The sequence below is a fragment of the Eleutherodactylus coqui genome, chromosome 1, assembly GCF_035609145.1.
Source record: "Eleutherodactylus coqui strain aEleCoq1 chromosome 1, aEleCoq1.hap1, whole genome shotgun sequence".
NCBI lineage: Eukaryota > Metazoa > Chordata > Amphibia > Anura > Eleutherodactylidae > Eleutherodactylus > Eleutherodactylus coqui.
Window position 1 is genome coordinate 265,731,303 of NC_089837.1, and position 24,639 is coordinate 265,755,941.

At 45.2% G+C, this 24,639-nt stretch overlaps 1 protein-coding gene across 2 annotated transcripts in view; it reads left to right on the forward strand.

The window, feature by feature from the left end:
- MDN1 (midasin AAA ATPase 1) overlaps positions 1-24,639 on the forward strand; it is a 351,783-nt gene that overhangs the window by 21,512 nt on the left and 305,632 nt on the right. For both annotated transcript variants that reach the window (XM_066608461.1, XM_066608470.1), the window contains exons 6-10: positions 8,137-8,349; positions 9,299-9,430; positions 9,714-9,817; positions 14,858-14,975; positions 21,867-22,057. In XM_066608461.1, the coding sequence (XP_066464558.1) occupies positions 8,137-8,349; positions 9,299-9,430; positions 9,714-9,817; positions 14,858-14,975; positions 21,867-22,057 (758 nt within the window). The remainder of the gene's footprint in view (positions 1-8,136; positions 8,350-9,298; positions 9,431-9,713; positions 9,818-14,857; positions 14,976-21,866; positions 22,058-24,639) is intronic.

Sequence of the window (24,639 nt, forward strand, 5' to 3'; positions counted from 1 at the left end):
GAATAACCTGAGAATTGAAGCCACTTTGCCCAGTTGTTTTTGAATTTTCCCACCTGGTCTAGTTTAGTGGCAATTAAATGTTCCATTACGCAGTTGTGTTGGACCATTAAGAAAATTTCGGATAAGGAGGGGATATCAGAGCATTTCCATCTTCTAGCAATAGCTGATCTAGTTGCCGTCAGTACATGGGATAAGATCACAAGGTCAGGGGGATTGCACTGTTCTATGCCTAGTGATAAAAGAGCCACACTTGCACTCCAATGAAAGTCAATCTGTAGAATGGAGCAAAGTGACAGATGTATTTGCTCCCATAGAGGCTTGAGCAAATCACACAACCACCAGACATGCATCAGCGTGCCTGTTTGTTTGTGGCATCTCCAACATAGGTGTGAATGCTGTGGTGAAATCTTTGCTAGACGATAAGGAGTCAGGTACCATCTGTATAAAAGCTTCCTATTAGTTTCTAGGTGATTTGCATAGTGAGATGTCTTCAAACTGAGTTGGAATGCTAGTGACCATTGATCAGAGTTGAAGGATTTCTGAAAATCTCTCTCCCAGTTGATTTGAAAAAGAAAATTCTTTAGATGTAAGCCAGATGATAGGGACACATAGGCTTAGATATGCCTCCAGCTTGCTCCCCACTCTTTTATATAGGAATGACTCAAACTTTGTAAGTAAAGTTGTAGGCGGGGGTTTTAGTGATGAGAGATAGTGTCGTATTTGAAGGTATTTATAGAATTCTTTATGTGGTAATAGGTATGTTGCATGTAGCTGAGCAAAAGATTTCATAACAGGTCCTTCAAATAAATCCTCTATATTTCCGATGCCCAGATTGAGCCACATGTCAAGGTTTATATCTGGTATTAGTGATTGGATCACTTCCAGAGGCATTTTAAAGATTCGGCAGGGAAGGAAATTAGTTACTATAGTCATTCTTTTCCACATGCGAAGGGTAGCAGTGATAGTATTAAGGCTAAAATTAGATATGTCACTAAGGGGTTCAAAGTGGACTTAAGGCATTGTGGGGAAATTCACTAAGCCCGGCATCTCCAACGCACAATGCCCTTAATAAATTAAGAGGCGCACGCCTTTTCATTTATTGAGTGCCTCCCAGCTTATTCATACGCTTTCTAAGAATTGTATGTCAGGTTCGACCTGGCAAGTATTTCTGGTATAACTTAGGCCAGTTTCTGGTGGAAATTATACATCTGTCTGTCCAGGGCCGCAGTGTCCTTGATAAGCCCTGCCCTCTTTTCTAAAACGTGACGGGTTCGGCGCAAAAAATGTGAAGAGTTGCAAATGTTTGTCAAACATCTGTTTAAACAAATAATTTGTACTTTTTTATGCCAGAAAGTGGTATAAAACCTTTTATAAATGTGCTCCATTGTTTTGTGGGACAGTCCATTTAAGCAGTCCTGAGTTGTTTTATATAAAGAAAATGGGCAAATTTGTTTATTGATTTTTGTCTGTTACATGGCTAATAGGGTGGGGCTTGGTCAAGTCGGCACGGCAATATTTTTCATTGGACAGACACCTTTAATACGACAGTCCAAACTATATATATTTATATTTAATTTTTTTCTTTTAGATGTATTCTGCTAATGATTGTACAATTTAAAACTCCTTTAAGGCGTTACACCAGGGTGATGGTTTTCTGTTATTTGTATTGTGCTAGCCTACTATACTGCTCAGCACAGGGATTGTCATCACTTGCATTGCTCTTTATTCCCATTGGTGATACAATCTAAATACCAAATTAAAGGGGTTGTCCCGCGCCGAAACGGGGGTTTTTTTTTTTTTCAACAGCCCCCCCGTTCGGCGCGAGACAAACCCGATGCAAGGACCTAAAAAAAAAAACCGCACAGCGCTTACCTGAATCCCCGCGCTCCGGTGACTTCTTACTTACCGGTTGAAGATGGCCGCCGGGATCTTCTCCCTCGGTGGACCGCAGGGCTTCTGTGCGGTCCATTGCAGATTCCAGCCTCCTGATTGGCTGGAATCGGCACGTGACGGGGCGGAGCTACCAGGAGCCGCTCTCAGGCACGAGCGGCCCCATTGAGAAAAGAAGAAGACCCGGACTGCGCAAGCGCGTCTAATCTGGCGATTAGACGCTGAAAATTAGACGGCACCATGGAGACGAGGACGCTAGCAACGGAACAGGTAAGTGAATAACTTCTGATAACTTCTGTATGGCTCATAATTAATGCACAATGTACATTACAAAGTGCATTAATATGGCCATACAGAAGTGTATAGACCCACTTGCTTTCGCGGGACAACCCCTTTAACCTCTTAATATGGTTTTCTCTTCTGTATCATTTGGGGACACAGCAAAAACCTTGGGTATAGCTTCTGCCACTAGGAGGCAACACTAAGCATAAAAAGTGTTAAGTCCTCCCACTATACCCCTCCTGCAGGCATGCAGCTAACTTAGTTTTTGCTTAGTGTCTGAAGAAGGCAGATGTCCTTCAGGATTATATGGATTTGGGACAGGGCAGTCAGGACTCTCCCTGTCCCGATTTTACATGGATGTGGGCAACAGGACTCTCTGTTCCCCACGAGGAGGGCAAACGGCAAGTGTCTGTCTTCCTCCAAGAAAAAAAGGAGGCACATCAACTCTGCAAAGTTGTTAGTGACCCACCAGCCATGGTGTCCCCATCCTGGAGCACTCTCATCCTCTCTAAAGGACTGCGAGATGATGAGGCTTACTGCTGGAGATGAGGGAGCATTCCCAGCATCATGAATGGCAGAATAGGTAAGTAACTAGGTGAGTATCTCTCCCCTTGCTGCCCTGTAACAGGAACCCTCTCCTGTGTCACTGGCCTGCCATTGTTTGTCTCTTTTGCTGTATGTGCATTTTGTCTCTTTGCAGCGCGGGCATTTTGTCGCGTTGCAGCCTGTGTGTAGTGCAATTTGTCGCTCAGTAGCGTGTGCATTTTGTGGATTCACCACCGCGTGTTTTTTTCCGCGCAGCGGCTGTGACTCCTTTTGCCGCCATGCGGCGGCCATAATTGCTTTTTGCCGCCATGCAGCTCCCATATGTGTTTTTTGCTGCCATTTGGCTCCCATGTGTATTTTTTGCTGCCATGTGGCTCCCATGTGTATTTTTTGCTGCCATGTGGCTCCCATGTGTATTTTTTGCTGCCATGTGGCTCCCATGTGTATTTTTTGCTGCCATGTGGCTCCCATGTGTATTTTTTGCTGCCATGTGGCTCCCAAGTGTATTTTTCGCCGCCATGCGGCTCCTATGTGTATTTTTTGCTGCCATGTGGCTCCCACGTGTGTGTTTTTTGCCGCCATGCGGCTCCCACGTGTGTGTTTTTTGCCGCCATGCGGCTCCCACGTGTGTGTTTTTTGCCGCCATGCGGCTCCCACGTGTGTGTTTTTTGCCGCCATGCGGCTCCCACGTGTGTGTTTTTTGCCGCCATGCGGCTCCCACGTGTGTGTTTTTTGCCGCCATGCGGCTCCCACGTGTGTTTTTGGCCGCCATGCGGCTCCCACGTGTGTGTTTTTGGCCGCCATGCGGCTCCCACGTGTGTGTTTTTGGCCGCCATGCGGCTCCCACGTGTGTGTTTTGGCCGCCATGCGGCTCCCACGTGTGTGTTTTGGCCGCCATGCGGCTCCCACGTGTGTGTTTTGGCCGCCATGCGGCTCCCACGTGTGTGTTTTTTGGCCACCATGCGGCTCCCACGTGTGTGTTTTGGCGCCTGTGGCATGGCGGATGCAGGGCATTATGCAGGCTCGCCACCGTTCCGCTGGACCGCCCGCGGACGTTACTGTGTGCCCCCGTGTTTGTTGGGTTTCCCCCATCCTTTTGTTGGCCCTTGGTGGTCGGGAACCTCCGCAGGCTCAGCGGACTCCAAAGCGCCTCACCTGCCGAGACTCGAATGGCATGTCTGTAACTTTAGTCCGTGACTTACAGGCTTACTCCACCTGTTGCTGCTAAGCCACCGCGGCTGGCCTGTGGCCTCCGTGGGGCTCGTGACGCTTGGCAGCACCCCCTCCATCCCCTGGAGTAAGGGGGTCCAATTAAAAAAAAAAATGTAAATTGCGTCCCGATTATGGGTCTACTGGGCAGTAGCTGCGATGGCTGCATGCCCTAAGTTATCTCCAGGTACCGCCGCCGGCAGACAACACGGCTATATTGGTGGCGCACAGCAGGTTGTATTGCCGCGATCCAGCATATGCTGCGGACGCATGGCATATATGATGCGGCTGCGGTGCGCCATATTCATTTAGGGGTGTGTATATGTAACCGCCAAGTGGCCTGTAATTTTTGCCGCTGTGTGGCACCGCCTGTGTTATTCTGCCACTCCGCACCATTTTCACTTGGGGCGCCCAATGCCTTTTGTCAAATGGCCAGTGACGGGCAATGCTCCCTGGGAGGTAGCGCTGATTAAGTCCCAGCCTGGGTCTAACCTACGGACGTCTGCAGAGCTCGTCCTCCCACCCCCAAACGCTATGGCCCCTGCTCCTAGGCACCATAGTCTGACCTCCTCCAATCCAACCGATGACTCCTATAGTACCTCCCATACCGGAAGGGGTACTCGCACAGGGATTCTCTGGACTCATCGCCCCTCATGTCTGCTCCGCACTGGGTTGAGCGTCGCCTGTCGGTAGCTCCCCATTTGCCCCTTCTGCAGTTCCCTGCAAGCAGCCGTACCGCAGTGTCTGAGTCAGAATGACAGGCGATCAGGGGTGGCCAGAGCCACATACTAAGTGCGCTGTCGCTACAGTACAAGATTACACCCAGCTTGAGGCTATCTTGTCTTATGAACGACAGTGTTCAAACTAATTGCCAGCATGGCTCTGCCCTTACTGAGACCTGTGGTACCTTCCATACCGGAAACAGTACTTGGACAGGGATTATCTGGACTCATCGCCCGCCATGTATGCTCTGCACCGGGTTGAGCCAGCCCTATCATCCGTCTCCCTGGTCGCCCTTCCTGTAGTTCCTGCAGCCAGACGTACCGCAGTGTTAGAGTCCAGGATGACACGCAGCCAGAGCCACGTACTATTTGCGCTCTCGCTACATACGACATTACATCCAGCAGAGGATATCTTGTTTTACAGACAACCGTGTTAGTTCTGGTGGTCAGCATTACTCTGGCCTTGCTGAGACCTGTGGTACCTTCCATATGAAAACGGTACTTGCACAGGGAGTCTCTGGACTTATCCTGTCTTAAACACTGTCTTGTTCTAAGTATAGTGATAGGCCGGGGCTCTGCCCTCCAACATGGGCCCTGGGGCTTGTAGGTCCATCTACTAGCTTTCTTCCGGTCAGCTGTATATTGAACCTCTATGGGCCCAATCCATCTGGAGACTGTCCCTGGACCGGGTTGAGTCTTGCCTATTGGTAGCTCTCCTGTTGCCCCTCCTGCAGTTCCCTGCAGCCATCCTTCGCACAATATCCAAGTCCAGGATGACACACGGACGGGGGCGGCCAGAGCCACATACCAAGTTCGCTCTCGTTATAGTAAGAGATTTACATCCCATAGAGAATCTCTTGTCTTACAGATGTCCAGTTCTAATTGTCAGCATTCCTCCGGGCTAGCTGAGACCTGTGGTACTTCCTATACGGAAAGAGTACTCGTCACACAAATTCTACCGACACACTGCTCCTCGTCGCCACTCCAGAATGGGCGAACCTTGCCTAAGGGCTAGCCTCCCTATGGTGGCTCACCTGCAGTCTCCTTGGAGCGCGATCTCCGATTACAGGATGAGACGCAGGCTGGGGGCCGGGCCAGAGTCACGTACTATGTGTGCTCCCACCACAGTACGAGAAAGACGTCCAGTCACTCAAAGTATCTAGTGTTTTCTAGGAAGGCTAGACTGCAGCTGTGTCTGTACAGACGTGGGTCACTGAGATCGTCTGCAATACATGAATGATTCGTTTGACGTGGAGTCAGCTGCTGACCCTAATTGGGCGAAATGGGCCACAAGTCTCCACTATTGTGGATGGCCGCACGGTTGCTGTAAGGCGTACTCTGTAATCAGAATAGTCTCCATGGAGCCTTGCTGTGCAGGTACAAGGAGTGGAGCATGTCCAACAAATGCATTGCTAATCGGAACAGTTAGGATGCAAAGTATTCCTCTAGTGCCTCGTTTTTTGGCGAAAGTCAATTCGCCCGATAGCTGAACTGCCTCCCTATATTCACGTCAGCAGAGCATTTGCTAGGGTTCCTTGGCAATTATGCAAATGCCATTTTCAGGGTCCTCTTGTTTGCACAGGCAATCTGAATCCAGTTTGGCTGAGAGCCGCTGGTGGTAAATTGCCTTTGCACATGTATGGTTCAGTTTCGGACTACACCTTATGGAGCGCCATCCGTGAGACACAATGTGATACACCAAACGGACTTAGTGCACTGCGAGTTTCCTGTGCCATTTCCTCTGGTAGGATTGCTTACAGGAGACCGTGTAACAGTGTACACTGATAGAAAATCTGAGTGCTCGTCCCTCCTGACTCCGGATGTTTCCATAAAGTGACCAGCGAGATTCACGTGTTTGTGCAATCTTGAAGTAACGCAGTTGCTGTGACATCTTAGTAAGGAGCCAACTCTAGTGGATAACCAGAGAAATCCATTTCCAAGACTAGACTTCTTCAAAGACCATATCTTTATGCAGAAGGTGGAGACAGTGCCCGTTGTCTCAGGGGGCTGATAATAATGTATTCTTGACCCAGGTGTCTGCATCTCACATTCCCTCTGGTAGCGGTATCTGCCATGCATCGCCTGTGACTCATCATACTAACCCTTTAACAGCGGTGCTGTCGTTAACGCCAGCCTTCGTAGCCGGGGGCTGCAATTGGGATGTCAATGGACACTGTCCTCTCTCTAGGTCGACAGCTGAAAGCTCCCAACCCTCCAGCTTGTGTAACGACTCGTCTCTCTTCCCAGCAGGACACGCTATCTGGCAGAATTTTCGTAGTCATCAAAGGGAAGGTCGTTATCGACTTGTTGCATGTTTTTTTTCCTCAACGGCACATGGTATCGGGAGCCGCATCAATGAAGACCTTGTTTTACAATAGCGACCAGTCCCACGGAACGCGCAGGTCAGGTGGCGGTCTGACTTCACAGGATGACCTCTCTCAATCGCCTTGGCTCTAAGTGAGTTCTCCTGCCAGCCCAAGTAGTGCCCTTGGTTTTCTGAGGTGGGCTTCTCGCACTGGCTCCGCGGCAGTACAAGAGTTACCATGTCGGGAACATCATACCTTCAGGCCATGTTATGACACAGGTTATTCGGCATCTGTTAACGCTGGTCGCGGTGAAAGCGCTGATTACGATTTGTTACACATGCACCTTCTTATATTTTCCGGCCCCCTTGGTTACTGCTCTAAAATGTCCCAAAGTCTTTGCTGTGTCCCCCAATGTTACGAGAAAACAGGGTTTTTGGTATAACACTGTAAAATCTCTTTCTCGTCCTGTTCATTGGGGGACACAGCACCCATCCAGTCTGGTGTTATATACTCCTTCGTGGGAGTGTCTCCAGTGCAGTAGCACTTGGTGTTAGAATAAGTTACGTTTTTTATGTATTGTGACTTATTAACTAATGTCGTATCTTACTGGCTGCTCCTACTGCTTGCATACAAACTGAGTTAGCTGGATGCCTGCAGGAGGGGTAGCTAGTGGGAGGAGTTAACACTTTTTATGCTTAGTGTCACCTCCTAGTGGCAGAAGCTATACCCAAGGTCTTGACCGTGTCCCCCAATGAACAGGACGAGAAAGAGATTTTTTACGGTAAGTTATACCAAAAATCCTGTTGTTTGAAATGTGGGAGGAAGCAAGATTTACATGGAGAAATCCCATACCAAGGTGAGTGTTGCCCTTGGTTGTATTTGAGCTCAGACTACTTATTGAGATCAGTAGTATCCATAGATGTGCCAGATCCCCTAGAGTGGGAGACTTTTTAGGCTCTCCACTATGATTAATAAATGAGGGTCCTGTACTGCAAATGCCTATCCCTCTATATTTTCTCACAATTCGCTAAGTGTGTTAGAAAATGAGCTAAAAGAATTATTGGAATTCCCAGGCGGTTTTGTGATTGTGGTATAGAGGGAGAGCTTCAAAGTTTAGAATATTTTCAGAGCTATAGGAAGTAATTTATGTGTAGCTAAATGTCTGATTTATTCTTTTGTAGGAAATTCACACTAATCCCCTGGTGTTAGTGGAAACCACTTGTAGAAGTCTCCACAGTCTTGCCCATGCAGTCTCCTATCGGAATGCTGTACTTTTGGAAGGACCCATAGGTTGTGGGAAAACTGCTCTGGTAGAGCACTTGGCCAGGGTTACTGGACGCTTAAAACCACCTGATTTATTGAAGGTTCAGCTTGGGGATCAAACTGATAGTAAGGTAAAGAAATAATGGTAATGGAGAGAGTGGGTTGTTAAGGCATCTCTAGTGCTGAAACAGAAAGAATAAAACCTGGTTGCATGGCTTTCTCCATTAGAGTATATAAGAGTATTATACATAGAGCTGAGTACTGCAGACAGTGGTTTTGAATTTGCAAATGTGTGTTGTAGAACACTCCTATACCACATTTATGACCCACCCTATGGATAACAGAAATAATTAAATTTTTTTGGGTGCTGATTTATTTCAGCTTTTATCTGTGCATGTACCAAAGACTCCTTATTCTGCTGCATTATGTGGTATTGAATGAGCATTCGCTTCCAAACATCTAATAAAAAGATAGTAACAAAAAGAAAGCATGCATGACTTTTGAATGCTATTGGTGCCGCCTAAATAGTTGTACAAAGATCTGTACCATAATAGAATACCCTAATGTCTGCACTCATAACCTTCATGTATGTGTGCACAGGCACACTCTACATCTAAAAATTACCAAGCTGATTCTCACAGCAAAACTTGGAATCTAAGCTGTGGATTTCTGCCCTGGATGTGCACATGCAGATCCATATGTGATTTTTAAATTTTTTTTAAAGCCCAGTTGAGTGGGTAATTCGATGTGCGGGTTTCCCAATGCGGAATCTGTGTCAATAAGTAACATACCATTTCTTTTTTTTTTTTCAACGTGCAAATTTCAAATTCACTCCACATAGACTATGGTGAAGATTTCCATTAAAATCAATAGCTCACTTGCAGGGCATGGGTTATTTGCTGAATCTGCATGGATTCAGTGTAAAATCTGCTGCCTGAACATGGCTTTAGTTTTGTGAGAATTTTCTACTTTGTTTTCAAGTACTTGTCTGCAAACAAATCAGAAACGTTATGGTGTTCCAAGATGGCATTATATCCCCAGAACACATATAATTTTCTGCTAATGTTTTTCTTTCCTCAGATGTTGCTTGGGATGTATCGCTGCACAGATATACCAGGAGAGTTTGTGTGGCAGCCAGGAACTTTAACACAAGCTGTTGTCAGTGGCCATTGGATTTTGTTAGAGGATATTGATTATGCACCACTTGATGTGGTAAGGAAATTTATTTTTTCATAATTAAAATAGAGCTGACTAAAATAAAATAATTTTTACTTGCCTACCATAATATTACTTGTCTTGAATATGTTGCATAATAATAGGTATTGGGGATAAAACTAATGATTAGTCTTGCGCACAGTAGTGCTAGATGTTGGCGCAGTAAGTAATACAGTGCGTGAGTGTTGATTTGATTCCCTTTTTAGTTGGATTATTGTAAAACCTTTGTTTCTCTGTTCAATTTATTGTGTGTGTATTTTTCAATTTGTTCTCTTTGCAGATATCTGTGTTAATCTCTGTTCTTGAAAATGGTCAGCTGCTTATTCCTGGAAGAGGTGACTGCATCAAGGTGTCTCCAGACTTTCAACTATTTGCTACTAGAAGGTTAGAAATGCTTGATTTTTTTCCTCACCTTTTTTTTTCAACGGTAATGGGCTTTGTTCATGTTCTACCATAAATATACTGCAATTAAATGAGTGCAAATGTATGTGTCTTTCTGGCATGTGCAACCACTCCTGTGTTTAACAGATCTATCAATATGTGCATGGTATGGAAATTATCTTTTAAAAGTCTCCAAATTAAAAAAAACAAAACAAAGCAACTAAGCCAACAAATAACAACATTTCTGCCTAAACACTCTTACCATATGTAATGTAGAAACCAATCTGAGTATACTTTTATGTACTTTTCTCGTTCCTATCATTAAGGGACACAGCTGAAGACCGTGGGTATAGCTACTGCTACTAGGAGATGGACACTAAGCAGAAAGTGTTTGCTGCTCCTACTAGCTATACCCCTCCTGCAGGCACTAAGATAATCAGTTTTAACTTGATGTCCATAGGAAGTAGACCTCTTAATTACCCCTCTTCAACTACCTCTTGGCTTTAGGGAATACAGGGAGGCAGGACTCCTTGATATCCCACCGAGGAGGGCAAACAGAATAGAGTTAACCGTTCTGTTGTTTGCCCTCTTTGATTCCAACCTGGATGAGGAACAGGCTTCCTAATGTTCCGCTATGATGGAAAGCCTGATGGCCGCCATGTCGGATACTTTTCAGCTATCGTATAAGATCAAACACCTGCTACATTGGCTGCGTTTTTTCCCCTACACCAATCACAGCGCAGGGCGCGCTATTGGAATGTTAGGGCTGATTTGTTAGCAGCACTGAACCTCAGGGCCGATGTATACCCGATGCACGATTAAGTTCACGTGTGGGCAGCTGGAGCTCTATTGCAGTAATTATACTCCACTGCGGCAGGTTGCTGTAGATCAAACTACGAGCACCCCTTCCGCGCCGCTCTACCGAACCACCGAGCCGAGATGGGCTTAGTTTCTGTCATCACTCTAATTTGGCTGTAGCTTCCTCTGCTATTTTGAAGAAGCTGTATTGGATGTTGAAGCCTCCTAGCAGAGTGGGTCCAAGAGAGAGGATTGTGTGTCGCAAAATGTTACTCACAGTAGGCCTCGGAAGCTGACCAGGCATTCCTTTGTTTCGCCTGTATCATGGGACAAGTTGCCGCCATCTGGTGTCCAGGCTTAGTTTTGTTATTGCTCTCTACGCCTTAGTCAATCGCAGGGTGAGCCTTTTGATTTGGCTTCTGAGTCCGTAATGGATGACGAGCAAGCTTTTAAACTCTTCTCAATGGTTGAAAGATTTATACCAGCGGTCACTGGTACCTTACGGGTCATTGACCAGCCTCAGCTACTCCTGCGACGACAGTGTCCTTCCGGCACCCCAAACGTACCCCTAATTTTTTTCCTCCGCATGAGGATTTTGAGAATGTGTTCTAAAGCTAATGGAGTAAACCAGATACGCGCTTTAAGCCTGAGGCCTCTCTCACACAGTCTCTTTTTACTGCAATTAATGCAGCGCTTTTAATGTCAAGCAAATTCCTCTTGTCCATGGACATCAACAACACCTCCATCTAAAAGGAATTGTGGCCATTCCTAATTTTGAGGACATCTTGATAAAAGCTTCTAACTGGGGGTCCAACCTGCAGAGTCTTCAGGGCACATTTGATACTCTGGTCAGGTTCGGATAGGTCATCGATTTTTCTCAAATCGTCCCTCATCCCAACCCAGCGGATAACTTTTCTGGCTCTGCTATTCGAAATGACGACTGCCAGAGTCTTTTTTTCAGCCAGAGAAATTGTGTCGCCTCTGGGAGCAGATACACTCTCTACGGACGCCAGATCGCATATCCATTTGCCACTGCATGCGAGTGCTGGGTCTCATGATTTCAGCCCTCTAGGTGATCCAGTATGGGCAGTCCATGTCCGATCCCTTCAATGGGCCATCCCCATGGTGGGACAGTTTTATGGGGTCTCTAGAACAGAGGATCTTAGCACCTCCTCGGACACAACACTCCCTTCAGTGGCGGCTGGACACTCCTCAAGTCTCCCAAGATCGCCCTCTGAGGACTTTCCATTAGCAAGTGCTTACTACGGGTGCCAGCCTAACCAGCTGAGGACGGGACGGGACCCTTCGGAGTTTCAGAATGCAGGGCGTCTGGATTTCCCCAGGAGTCCAGGTTGGGTTGACCATAAACATACTGGAACTCTGCGCCATGCTCCTCTTCCTTCTTCAGCACTTTGCATCAGTTGAGAGGTTTTCCACTACGGACCCAGACCGACAACGTGATGTCAGTCGCATATATAAACCACCATGGCAGAAACTGCAGTGTGAGGGCCATGGCGGAAGTGGCAAAAATTCTTTTCTGGGCCAAGGACATCTGTTGGCCTCTTGGCAATTCACATTCCCAGGGTGGACATCTGGGTGGCAGACTACCTCAGCATGAGCACGGCTTTCCCAGGGAAGTGGGAACTGCATCCCAAGGTATTTCTGTTGATATGCCGCAGGCGGGACCAGCTGGACATGGATTTGATGGTTTCAAGGTTCAACCACAGGTTACCTACCTTTGTGACCTAATCCTGGGATTTCCTAATTTGTACAGTAGATGTCCTCATGATTCCATGGGAGGGATTTCGGTTCCCATACGCATTCCCTCCGTTCCCCTCGTGGCTCCAAGATTTGCCATGCAGAGCATGGCATGGGGAGTCGACACTCCATGGTGCCTTCCAGTTCGACCCGACCTTCTCTCTCAAGGAGTCCTCTGCCACCTCAATTTTTCCACACCACGTTTAACAGCATGGCTTTTGAGGACGCAGTCTTAAGATCTCACAGCTTTGGAGAGTCGGTCATCCATATTGTGATAAAGGCTAGGAAGCCTTCTTCTTCCAAGGTCTGTCTATCTTGTTCGGTGGGGTTTCTTCCTCTGGTGTGAGCAGTGGAAGGCTCACTCTGCTTTGCGTCCTTTTTCTTTTTGTAGAGCGGTCTGGAGTCGAGACTTGGCTTCAGTTCCTTTAAAAGGACAGGTGTCTGCCCTCTCTCTCTTCTCCCCCCCCCCCCCCCCCCCCCAGCATCATCTGGCCTCAAGATCGGTGGTCCGCACCTTCTTGCAGGGTGTTGCACACGCCGTTCCTACCTATGGTTCCCCGGTACTGCCATGGGACCTAAAGTTGGTGCTGACAGCATTGGAATCTCACCCCTTTGAACCATTGAAGGAGGTTCTTATACTTCTCTTGACATGGAAGATTGCCTTCTTGGTGGCCATTACTTCCATTCGCGGGGTGTCTGAGTTGACAGCTGTCTTGGCTAAACCACTGTTTACCGTCCTACATCATGATAGTGTGGTATTATGACCTGTTTCGTTGTTTCATCTTAAGGTGGTATCAGTCTTCCACATTAATGAGGAAATCGTACCCTACTTCTTTTGCCCTGCGCTGATCATCCAAGGTTACAGGCCCCCTACGCCCGAGCCGAATACGCTGTGACCTGGAAGGGCGCTGTTTTCCTCCCACTGGGGAGGTTTTGGAGATGGCCATCTTGGAGGCAGGAAGTCCGCGTTTCAGACCCTCAAGGATGACATACAGAATTGGAATGCCTAGGTCACAGGCCGTCCACAGGCTGGACCTGGTTCGGGCTTTTAAGATCTATCTCTTGTAGACTGACTTTTAGGCATTCCGATTCTGTTTTTGACATCCCTGAGCGTCTGAAACTGCAGACTTCCTGTCTCCAAGATAGCCTTCTCCTACTGGTTTCGTTCGGACGTCTCCAAAGGCTACCGTGCGTGAGGAAAACCACTTACTTCCAGGTCACGGCACATTCGGCTCGGACGGAGGGGGCATCACGGGCTGTTCAGAATGGGGCTTCTGCCACCCAAGTGTGTAAAGCTGCCACTTGGTCCTCCTTGTACACATTTCCCAAGTTTTATCAGGTCAATACATTTGTATCCACAACCGCTGAGCTTCATAGGCCACTGTAGCTGACGGCCTCCAGGTGCCATAGCAACCTATCGGGTCCCTGCTATCCCGTCTCGGGGGTCTGATGAGTGATAGAGGGGACCATCTCAGCCTTTTACATGCTGCGGAAGCACTGACTCAAACACCAGGGATCAGAGGTTTCTTCAGTCGCCGGTGTTGGAGCAAATACCTGGTTGCCATCTGACAACCGAGTGCCATCTGACACCCGAGTACCAACTACCTCCGGCATGGGAGACCCCTTCCAGGCTTCTAATGCAGCGCTGTCAAAAGACGGCACTGCAGAATAAAGCCCCCTTAAGGGCCACTGTCAAAAGACATATGGGCGGTCATTAAGAGATTCAAAGTAAAAGTATCCACTCTATCCATACTTTTCCAACATCCACTGACCTTAAAGTTGCCCATACATACATTACTACAAAGGGTCGCTCACGCTGCCTCTCCATGCCATTCTCCAGTTCCACCACTGGACCTTAATTTTGTACTGAATGCGTTAGTCTCATCCATTTGAGCCATTTAGTGAGGTTTCAGTTCCCCATTTGACCTGCAAATTGGCCGCCTTGGTAGAGGCCACCTCCATCAATTGGGTTTCTGAGCTCAGAACATTGTCGATCAAGCACCATTCACAGTCTTTCATCAAGACAAGGTGGTTCTTTGCCCAGTTCCTTCCTTTCTGCCTAACGTGGTATCAGCATTCCAGCTAAACGAAGACCTCATTCTTTCTTTGTTTTGCTTCAGTTCATCCGATAGAACATGCTCTTCACAAACTAGAACTTGTGCGAGCCTTGCTGACCTTAAACTTTTTCTGCTTAGTGTCTGCCTCCTAGTGGCAGTAGCTATATCCACTAATCCACTGTCTTCAGCTGTGTCCCCTAATGAACGAGACAAAAAAGAGATTTTACGGTAAGTACAAAAATCTCATTTTTGCTTTAGCTCCTCAAATATTTGAAGTTAGACATGCACCCAAACACAATCTAAACCTGTCCGCAGTCCTGTGCTCTTTGCTACTTGTCATTTTTTTTTATTCATGTGTCTTTTGCTTTAGCATGTTAGCTACTTTGGCATCTAATTTGTTATCTCTAGAAAATTTTTATTTTTTCCCCAGATTATTATCTTCCAGTTCTGGTTCGTGGTATAGACCACAGAATAGTCATACTTCATTGCTTGACAAATATTGGACAAAAATACATCTTGACAACATGAACCGAAGTGAACTGAAAGAGGTATAGTAGAAATGAGTTAAAGTGAAAATGTAAGGATGCTGCTAATCGGATGTAACTCTTAAGGAACATTAACCCATTAATGACGCAGCCCCCTTTTTTTCCCATTCCACCCCCTCCTTAAAAAAAAAATTGTAAATCCTTTATTTATCCATGGACGTCACTGTATGAGGGCTTGTTTTTTGTAGAACGAGTTGTATTTTTCAATGGTACTATTTAATGTACCATATAATGTACTGAAAAACTTTTACAAAATTCTAAGTGAAGTAAAATGAAAAAAAAAAAAAAAAAGGCATTCCACAATTTCAGTGCGTCTTGTTTCTACGGTGCACAAACTGCAACAAAAACGATATAACTTTATTCTGTGAGTCAGTACGATTGTTACAATACCAAACTTGTATAGTTTTTTGTTTTTTTTTAACTGTACTATTTTTTACCCCCCAAAGACATTTAATTTTTTAAAATTACTTTCTGGCGCCATCTTCTGCGCGCAATAACTTTTTTATTTTTCGAGGGCGTAGTTGTGCGACGTAGTTGTGCGAGGGCTCATTTTTTGGCGAGATGTTCTGTAGTTTACTTTAGTACCAATTCAGGATACATACAACTTTTTGATCGCTTTTTATTGCGTTTTTTTCTGGGAGACAGGGTAACTGAAAGTGCATTTCTGGCATTGTTTTTTCTCTCTTTCGAACGACGTTCACTGTGCGGGGTAAATAATGCGCTACTTTGATAGATCGGACTTTTATGGACGCGGTGATACCAAATATGTATTTTTCTTTTATGATTTGGATTTTAATATTATAGATCTGGCAAAGGGGGGAGGTAATAAACAGCTGATGCCCGCGCTGTATGAAGAGAGGTCGCCCCACGACCTCTTTTTATACATACGCCGAAGCTCTAGGACGTAAGTGTACATCCTGGAGCGAGAAGGGGTTAATTGACCAAGAGTACATTCATGTGTTCCTTTTGATAATGCTTTAAAATGTATTTGCATGTTTAAGCATCAGAACGTACATGTTTGATTTGTGAGTTTAACCACTGCGACCCATGCCTATCGGCACAAAGAAAAAGATCTATATGATGACCTGCAGTACCGGGTCACAGCTGCTCTTGAAGACTAGCTGAAGTGTCATAGGTAAATGAGTGCATGGCTTCATCCTGCTTAGGGCTCCTACCCACTTGCGTTTTTTTAAACGCGAATGTCAGTCGTACTTTGTAATGTTAAAAACGCATTGCACAAACTTGCAATGTGTTTTTAACATTAGAAATTCCCATTGACATTTGCGTTAAAAATAAAACGTAGCGTTAAAAAAACGCAAGTGGGTAGGAGCCCTTATTGTCAGGGTTTCCCTGAGGTCAAATCCCCATCAATTGATTCGCACCTTAGCCTAGCCTTGATGTGCCATCAATCCATTATATAGTCTTGGAGAAGCCCTTAAGTTTAACCCTTTCCAATCCACTGTCTGACATCTAAAGACATTATGATTTAAGGCTGTACAGCTCCGATGTTGAAAGATGTCCATCGGGGTTCTCTTACTGTATATTGCCAGTCTCTCTGCTGTTGGAGCCTATCCAACGTGTCACCTCATGCAGTACTGACTTTAGCCAGTATATAGCGGCTGTTGTATAACTCCATAAAAAGAGTAAGCCCTCTAGGAAAACTAGGATACAAATTTGATTGGAAAGGGTTAATGCTGGAAGATTAAGGCGGCATGACTTAAAAAAAAATGAAAATTGCACATCTGCCATAGAAAGTAAGGAGAGTCCAACGGTCTACACCAAATTTCTGAAAGAAAGAGTTCAAAATGGTTACAAAGTGTGCCTCTCTGGAATATCTGTTATGTATTACACAAGAAAATCATAGATTTAACCCAATAAAGGACCAAGCACTACGTGAGCCGGCGGCTTGTGACCGCTGGGATCCCCTGACACAGCAGAGCTGCAGGGTCCCAGAAGACCCTGATCAGCTCTGCTAGTGACTATTGTCACTACAGGGGATGTTTTCCCCTGTAACTGGGGCTCCTATGGATACATCAGCTACAGTGGAAAAGTGTTGAATAAAAAAAACAAAACATGTGAATGTCCCCCAGAGGTCTTATATGACACCATGGGGGACACAGATAGTAAAAAAAAAAAAAAGTAATAATTGCATAAATAAGTAAAAACAAAATTACAGAATAAAATAAAAATATATACATAAAAAGGAAAATAAGCCAATGCCAACTGAAAAAATAGCTCTATATGTCACGGGGAAAAAAAAACCAGCAAAAATAATTTTGGTTGCTGAATGAGAAAAAAAATTTGCAGGAAACCACCACATGGGTAAATTCCCTATAAAGTGTCTGGTCCTTAAGGTACAAAACAGCCTGGTCTTTAAGGGGTTAAATTGGTGCTTGATGATGTAATAATAATCTTTATTTGTATAGCGCCCACATATTCCGCAGCGCTTACATAGACGGGGAATACAGAAAGACAAAAATTACAGAACCACGGTTACATAGTAGTCAGTTGATGAAAACAATAGGGGTGAGGGGCTCAAACGAGCTTACATAATACAAGTAATGGGGTGATACAGAAGGTAAAGGGCTGGAGATGTGCACGGTATGGCGTGGTGGAGAGGGAGGGATGCTATACACATAGACAATGGTCAGACATTTGGCCGTGTGACGGTAGAATCGGTATGACTGCAGGGGTAGTTGATGGTGTCTGGCAAGGATTGCAGTCAGTAGGTCAGGAAGCATGTTATCAGGTGGCGTACAAAGGAGTTTGTTTACGGTATGCAGTATGCCTCCCTGAAGAGGTGCGTTTTAGAGCACGCCTGAAGTTCTCGGGAGTCCTGGATTGCCTGGGTAGCCAGAGGATTGGTGCTGCTCTGGAGAAATCTTGGAGACTGGAATGAGAAGTTCGAATTAGAGGGGTGCGCAGTCTAGTTTCGTTAGCAGAGCGGAGAGCCCGGGCTGGGTGATGGATTGAGATGAGGGAGGAAATATAGGATGGTGCTGCACTGGGGAGGGCTTTGTGGATGAAGGTAGCGAATATAAATTGAATTCTGTATTAACAGGCAGCCAGTGCAGTGACCGGCACAGGGCAGAGGCGTCCGAGTAGCGGGTGGACAGGAAGATGAGCCTGGCTGCTGCATTCAGGATGGATTGGAGGGGGTAGAGTCTGGTGCAGGGAAGGCCTATTAGCAGAGTGTTGCAATAATCCAGCTGGGAGTGGATGAGGGCAACAGTAGGCGTTTTTAGCGTGTCCACAGTGAGAAAAGAGCGGATTCTTGCAATGTTCTTGAGGTGCAGCTGACATGTTCGGGCGAGAGATTGGATGTAGAGGGTAAATGATAGATCAGAGTCGAATATGACCCCAAGGCAGGGGTGATGTTTACTTTTCCCTATGGCAGTGTGGCAAAGGAACTGAACACTAGCTGCCAGGTTACCGCACAGGTGTGCAGCTGATATCCTGGTGATGCAAGCGATCAGTTTACTGCAGATAGGCAATTTTAAAAAGTAGTTTTCAGATAATACTAAACTATGTAAAGTAATAAACATGAGAGGACCATATAGGGTTGTAAATGGACCTGGATAAATAGGTGGGTTTGGCAGCAAAGTGTCTATTGATGTTTAACACTGATAAATATAAAGTCATGCAGAAACAGAATGCCAAACGAGAAGCGAACAAATTCTTGTTCGCCATTCAGTCGGGGCACGCATTTACACTGAATGATAAAGCAGAAATCTGAGTTATAGAAGCTCAGTTAATTACAATAGCAACCGGAAGAATCATGAGTCCAGCTGTGAACAAGTATCATTTAAAGTATTCAGTTTTACAAGAGCTTGAGCAGGTCCTCGGGCGCAGAAATAAAGTGCAATGGCTTGACTACATTTCCCAATGATGTAAACAATATTGGGTAACAGTGCTCACGTAAAAGTTAAATACTTTTTTTTTTAATTTTAAAATTTCATCTCCGTTCACTGCTTAGATTGGGAGAGATTAAACTTAGTACCTGAGGCCTTCGGCGATGTCCCCCCCCCCCCCCCCCCCAAAAAAAATCAATAGTCCCAGGCCACTCCGCTGATCTGCGTTGATCGACCATATTCAGATCTCTAGCTATTATGCCTATGTAATTTACACAAACAGTCCCAGGGAATGCTCATTTGCTGCACTTCCAGGAGCAGCTTATTGAGTGCCTTCTGTTTTGAGACCACCGCACCGTAGCAGGCTTACAAGTATGAGGAGGTGTTTTACACCCCATCCCTGTGACTCAGATCAAGAACAACCCCCCCCCCCCCCAAAAAAAAATGTTGCACTTGCAGCAAGCATGGGAGAAGTAGGGATACCCGGCTTTATTGCCCCATGTGCCCATCCCAACCAGGCCTCTTATTACCCCTGTTTTGAGACATGCCATACAGTTTTAGATTAATTTTATTTATGATTTAGGGAATGCCACAAGGGGGGGAGGTGATTCTTCTTAGGGAGTCCTTTTCAAAGAAAATTATCTGCAGAAGTGGGCTATGGGGCCTGGAATTTATTCACTTGTGGCGTGAAAGCCCGTGGGTGTTCCCTCCATTATCGGCCTAGCCATATGTCTTGTAAGCAGATTGAGGCTACAGTGGGGGTATTGCTAAATACAGAAGAACTAGTGCTATAAAATTTGGGGTGCATCTCCCCAGCTTTCCCTGCTTGAAACAAAGAAAACGGTCATGAAGGTGACATATTTGAGAAAAAAAATGAAATGTTTCATATTTTTTAACTGCTAAATAATTTTTCAAAAAACTACGGTCAGAATGCTCAGTACATGCTTAGATAAATGTGCTAGGGGGTCTAGATTTCAAAATGGGGTTATTTGTGGGGGGCGTTACATCATTTTGGCAGCTTGATGGCACAATTGTGCAGTAGGGCCTGGGATTTTTTAAGTTGTGCCCTGAAAGCCAAATGGTGTGTTCTCTCCATTACAGGCCATGTAATTAAGGAAGGTTTAAGGATTTTTTAAAATGGGGTCATTTGTGGGGATATCTATCATTCTCACACCTATGAGCCTTTGCAATCTTGCCTTGGTGTAGGAAAACAAAATGTTCCTCAAAATGTTAATAATTTATGTTAAAACGGTTGTCTCGCGCCGAAACGGGGGGTTTTTTTTTTTTTGCATAGGCCCCCCGTTCGGCGCAGGACAAACCCAAGGGATGTGTTAAAATAAAAATAAAAATATTACTTACCCGAATCCCCGCTCTGCGACTTCTTCCTTCTCCAAGATGGCCGCCGGGATCTTCACCCACGATGCACCGCGGGTCTTCTCCCATGGTGCACCGTGGGCTCTGTGCGGTCCATTGCCGATTCCAGCCTCCTGATTGGCTGGAATCGGCACACGTGACGGGGCGGAGCTACGCGATGATGCGTAGAAGGGGGCGGAGCCAGAACGCTGCTCGTGCCCGGACCGACCAGAAGGAGAAGACCCTTCTGCGCAAGCGCGTCTAAAAAAGCAAGAAGACCCCGAAATTAGACGGAGCCATGGAGACGGGGACGCCAGCAACGGAGCAGGTAAGTGAATAACTTCTGTATGGCTCATATTTAATGCACGATGTATATTACAAAGTGCATTAATATGGCCATACAGAAGTGCTGAACCCCACTTGCTTTCGCGAGACAACCCCTTTAAATGTGTATGTTTCCTAAATTGTGAAAAAAAACCTAAAGTTTTTCAAATGTGCTACCAGAATTAAATCAACAGATGGAAATATTTCTCATCATAAATTTGTACAGTATGTTTGCACATATTTGTAGTTGAAAATGAAAATATGCCAATTTGTTTCAGAATTTTACCAATTTTGGCGCTTGTAATAAATTATACACAAATTCTATTCGTTTAGGTGGTAAAAATAGACTAAGCACAATATGTAGTGAAAAACAATGTCAGAATTAATATTAATGGTGTAGTTATATTTTTTTTTATTTTACTTTTTTGTTTTGCCACACTTGAAATGTTTAAGTGTTTTTACAATAGATTATATGGTATATTAAATGGTACTATTAAAAAAATACCACTTATGATGTATTTACATGCATTTTAAAGGGGCACTAACTTAGCAGATAACATATGCTCATCTCCTAGCTTGTGTCAGTCTAATCATTTCTGTGATTAGCTGCATTAAAAATGTTGCTTTACCACTGTAAATCATGTTTGAACTGGCTGCCACTAGTGGTTTCCCTTCTAGCTTCTCTGTAATCCACTCTTTTATTTGATACAGAGCTTTCTTAGTAACAAGACATTTCCCTAGCAACAGGGGGGCAAGCAGTCTTCACAGACAGCTCCCCTGCACTTAGAGTGCAGGCTGACAGATCTGCAGACATTGTGCTAACAATCTCCACAGTCTCTGCCTCTTCTACTATCTGTATGTTTGTGTACACATTATAGGGATGAGCATTTAGATACTACCTTTGTGCTTATTTGACCTGAGACAAGTGTGGGAAGTAAGGGTAAGGAAGGGTAGATCAGTGAACTACTGACCTAATGCTAGGCTTGCTACATGCCACTGCATGAAAGTGGATTGCAAACAGCAGCAGAAGGAATAAGGAGACCACCTGAAAGTCAGAACTTGCAGACATGAAATAGGGCGGAAATAGCAGCAAATAAATGGGTAAAGAGAACCTAGTATATATTAGAAAACCTGTTAAAAACTCAGGCATGCTTTAAACTTGGAAAAGTGGGTGCCAAGGAGTCCTTAATTTAATAAAGCCATAGTCCATTTAGCTGAGCTCTATGATTTCAACTGTGAGTTCTATGTTTTGCGTTGACCCTAAGCTGATAGAAAATAACAGTTTTTTCCCCCCCTTTTTTGCCTTTTTATGTCCTCTATTACAACTATTTTCTACTCTCATAGCTTTAAATAACGTTGTTTACAGGTTCTTCAACAAATGTATCCCAATCTGGACCTCGCGGTGGACCGATTGCTTGACATCTACATCCAGCTTACAGGAGATAAGCACCATTCTGTCCTCGACAGCACTGATAAGGACCTAAACATGTCTGGTACTGAAGGCCTGAAAGTATCAGACAGAATACCCAGTCTTGAAGGCAGAGGCTTGTCACTAAGGTATTTACTATGTTGTATTGGTACACATGCATGTTTCAGTGCTATATATATATATATATATATATATATATATTAAAATGTATATTTTTTGCATATTTATTTTCTATGTTGTCAGGTTTATCTGTCACTAAAATGTATGTTGTGTAAATATACTCTGCACTATGTGAGGGGTTTTTCTTAATTTAATTCTTTAAACAACCTTTTGGTTTCAAGACAAAATTCTGTCTCCGTACTGGAGGAGGTATATTACCTGCAATCAATCTGCTGTCCCTCTGGTCTGTTGGTTTTGGACCTTGTTTTAGGCTATCCAAGATTGCCGACACAAGCTTAAGGCTACCTAACTCCCACAGTGCTCTCTGATTGGCCAAAGCTGCTCATGTGATCAATACTGGCCAACCAAGAGAGTAATATACAGTGTGAATTGGGTAGTTAGAAAATTGCTACAGACATCTTGGATGACTGAAAACGGGGTCCAGAACTGGCAAATGTAGCAGAGAAGAACAGCAGGGTAATATAACCCCCCCCCCTCCCCCTCTGGTCCCAGGAAAGATTTTTGTGCTGAAACCAAAGGATCACTGTTAATGGCCAACCTCCCCAAGAAAACTGTTTTAGTAAGAGATTCAATATGTTGCATACTATAGAAATATATAGTATTTCTTTAGTATGTGACATACTGCCTTTTTTTGCTTGGTGTTCACCACCTAGTGGCAGTAGCTATACCCACAGTGTTTAACTGTGTACCCTATACAATGAGCGAGAATTAGAATTAGATTTGGTACATTACACAGGGGTGCCAATACTTTTGCACTTAGCATTTAATTTTCGAGTTGTGACCACCTTGCTTTTCCTATTTAGGACCTAAAGAATGCTTCTGCCAAATTTCATGCTTGTAGGACACCGGGAAGTTAGAGAATTAGTGGCTAGTCAGTCAGTGAGTGAGGGCTTTCACCTTTATATAGATATATAGATCATAGAAAAAAAGGCAGTTTCTGGTTCATTGTATAGGGTACACAGCGGAAGACTGTGGGTATAGCTACTGCCACTAGGTAGCGGTCACCAAGCAAAAAAGTGTTAGCTCCTCCTACCAGCTATATCCCTCATGCAGGCAGCAAGCTAACCAGTTTTAGCTTGGTGTCCGTAGGAGGCAGTCCACTCCTTTCATTGGTTTTAAGTTACCTTCCTGACTTTGGGAATACAGGGCTGGCATTAGACTCTCTTTGTTTACCCCACCGAGTAGGGTGAACAGACTGGCGTTAACCACTCTGTTGTCAGCCAGACACTTGGAATACAAGGAGGTACCGTCTATGTTAGTTTGACTCTGACCTGCTAGCCATATTGACCCCCACCTCCCCCCAATGGAGCACTCCCCTCCTTCCTAAAGCCAGGCGGGCACTGAGCTGCACACTGCTAGAGACCTGAAGCTATATTTTATGTGGTGGAGAGGTAAGTATTCAGCCTCCCCTCCCTTTCTTCTTTCCTTACACTTATGAGCAAGCCATCGCACTACCACCACTGCTACCACTACCACCGTTTTTGCCCACAACCCCGTTTCTCCAGTTTAATTTTCCAGTTCTAATTTAGAGGCTTATAGACACATCTCTGAAGGTGTACAGGAGGACTCCTCTTTGCCCACTTGTCGTTTTCCTGCTCAGTGGAAAGGGGGGCATTGCTGCAGCTGTCTTCAGTATCCATTCTGGGGTAGGGCTTCTTCTCTGCTTTAAGATCCCCAATTGATGCTACTCTTTGTGGACTTCACACTTCTTCCTCTGCTTTTAACAGTGTTTACTGCTGTTCAGGGGGTGGGGGGGGGGGGGTCTGATACTGTAGCAGCTCTGTCCCCTTACTTCATGGTTCGGCATCTGCACGAACCGTTGCTGAGTTTTTTCTCACGGGTATTACCACAGACCAGCGTTGAAGGGCTTGGCAGCTGTGCATGGCCTTAACTATTTCTGGTCTCCAGGCCCTTATTTAGACCCCGTTTTTGGCCGGGGTACTTCCGGCATGGCAGACTCAAACACCCTATTTATCCAATAGGGCCTTCATTTCCTTCTTTCAATGTTCTTCTTTGCGCCAACACTCTCTGCTCCGGTTGGTTCCTGCTCTCTTCAGATATCGAACGCGCTCTCAGGTCCTGTGTATCTTCCTGTATGCACTAGCACATTTTTTTTTTCTTTTTCTTTTTGCTACGTACTGGCACCAGTGGTGCCTCTGATGTGCTCCTCCCTCATATTTTTAGCATTTCTTCCAGAACAACTCTGTACCTGGTAAACTCTGACTGGCGGCTAGCTTCCCTTCTCTATTGCTCCTCCCACAGCGCCCACAGCAGTAGGCCCGTACAAATTGGTGTAATGACTAATGAGCAGTTCTTTGGCACTATGTCAAACTCTAAAGCTGAAGGCTGCAGATAGAGCCCAGTCAAAGCCATGCATTTTGAGTGCGCTCGCTACACTAACAGATATCAATGCGGGCAATCTGTGCTGTTGTGCCTCAACTGTCTTCCATTGAGATAGCCTGATGGAGGCGGTGAAGGTGACCCTTCAGATGAAGGATCAGACACCTGCTTTATATGTGGAAGCCTTTTC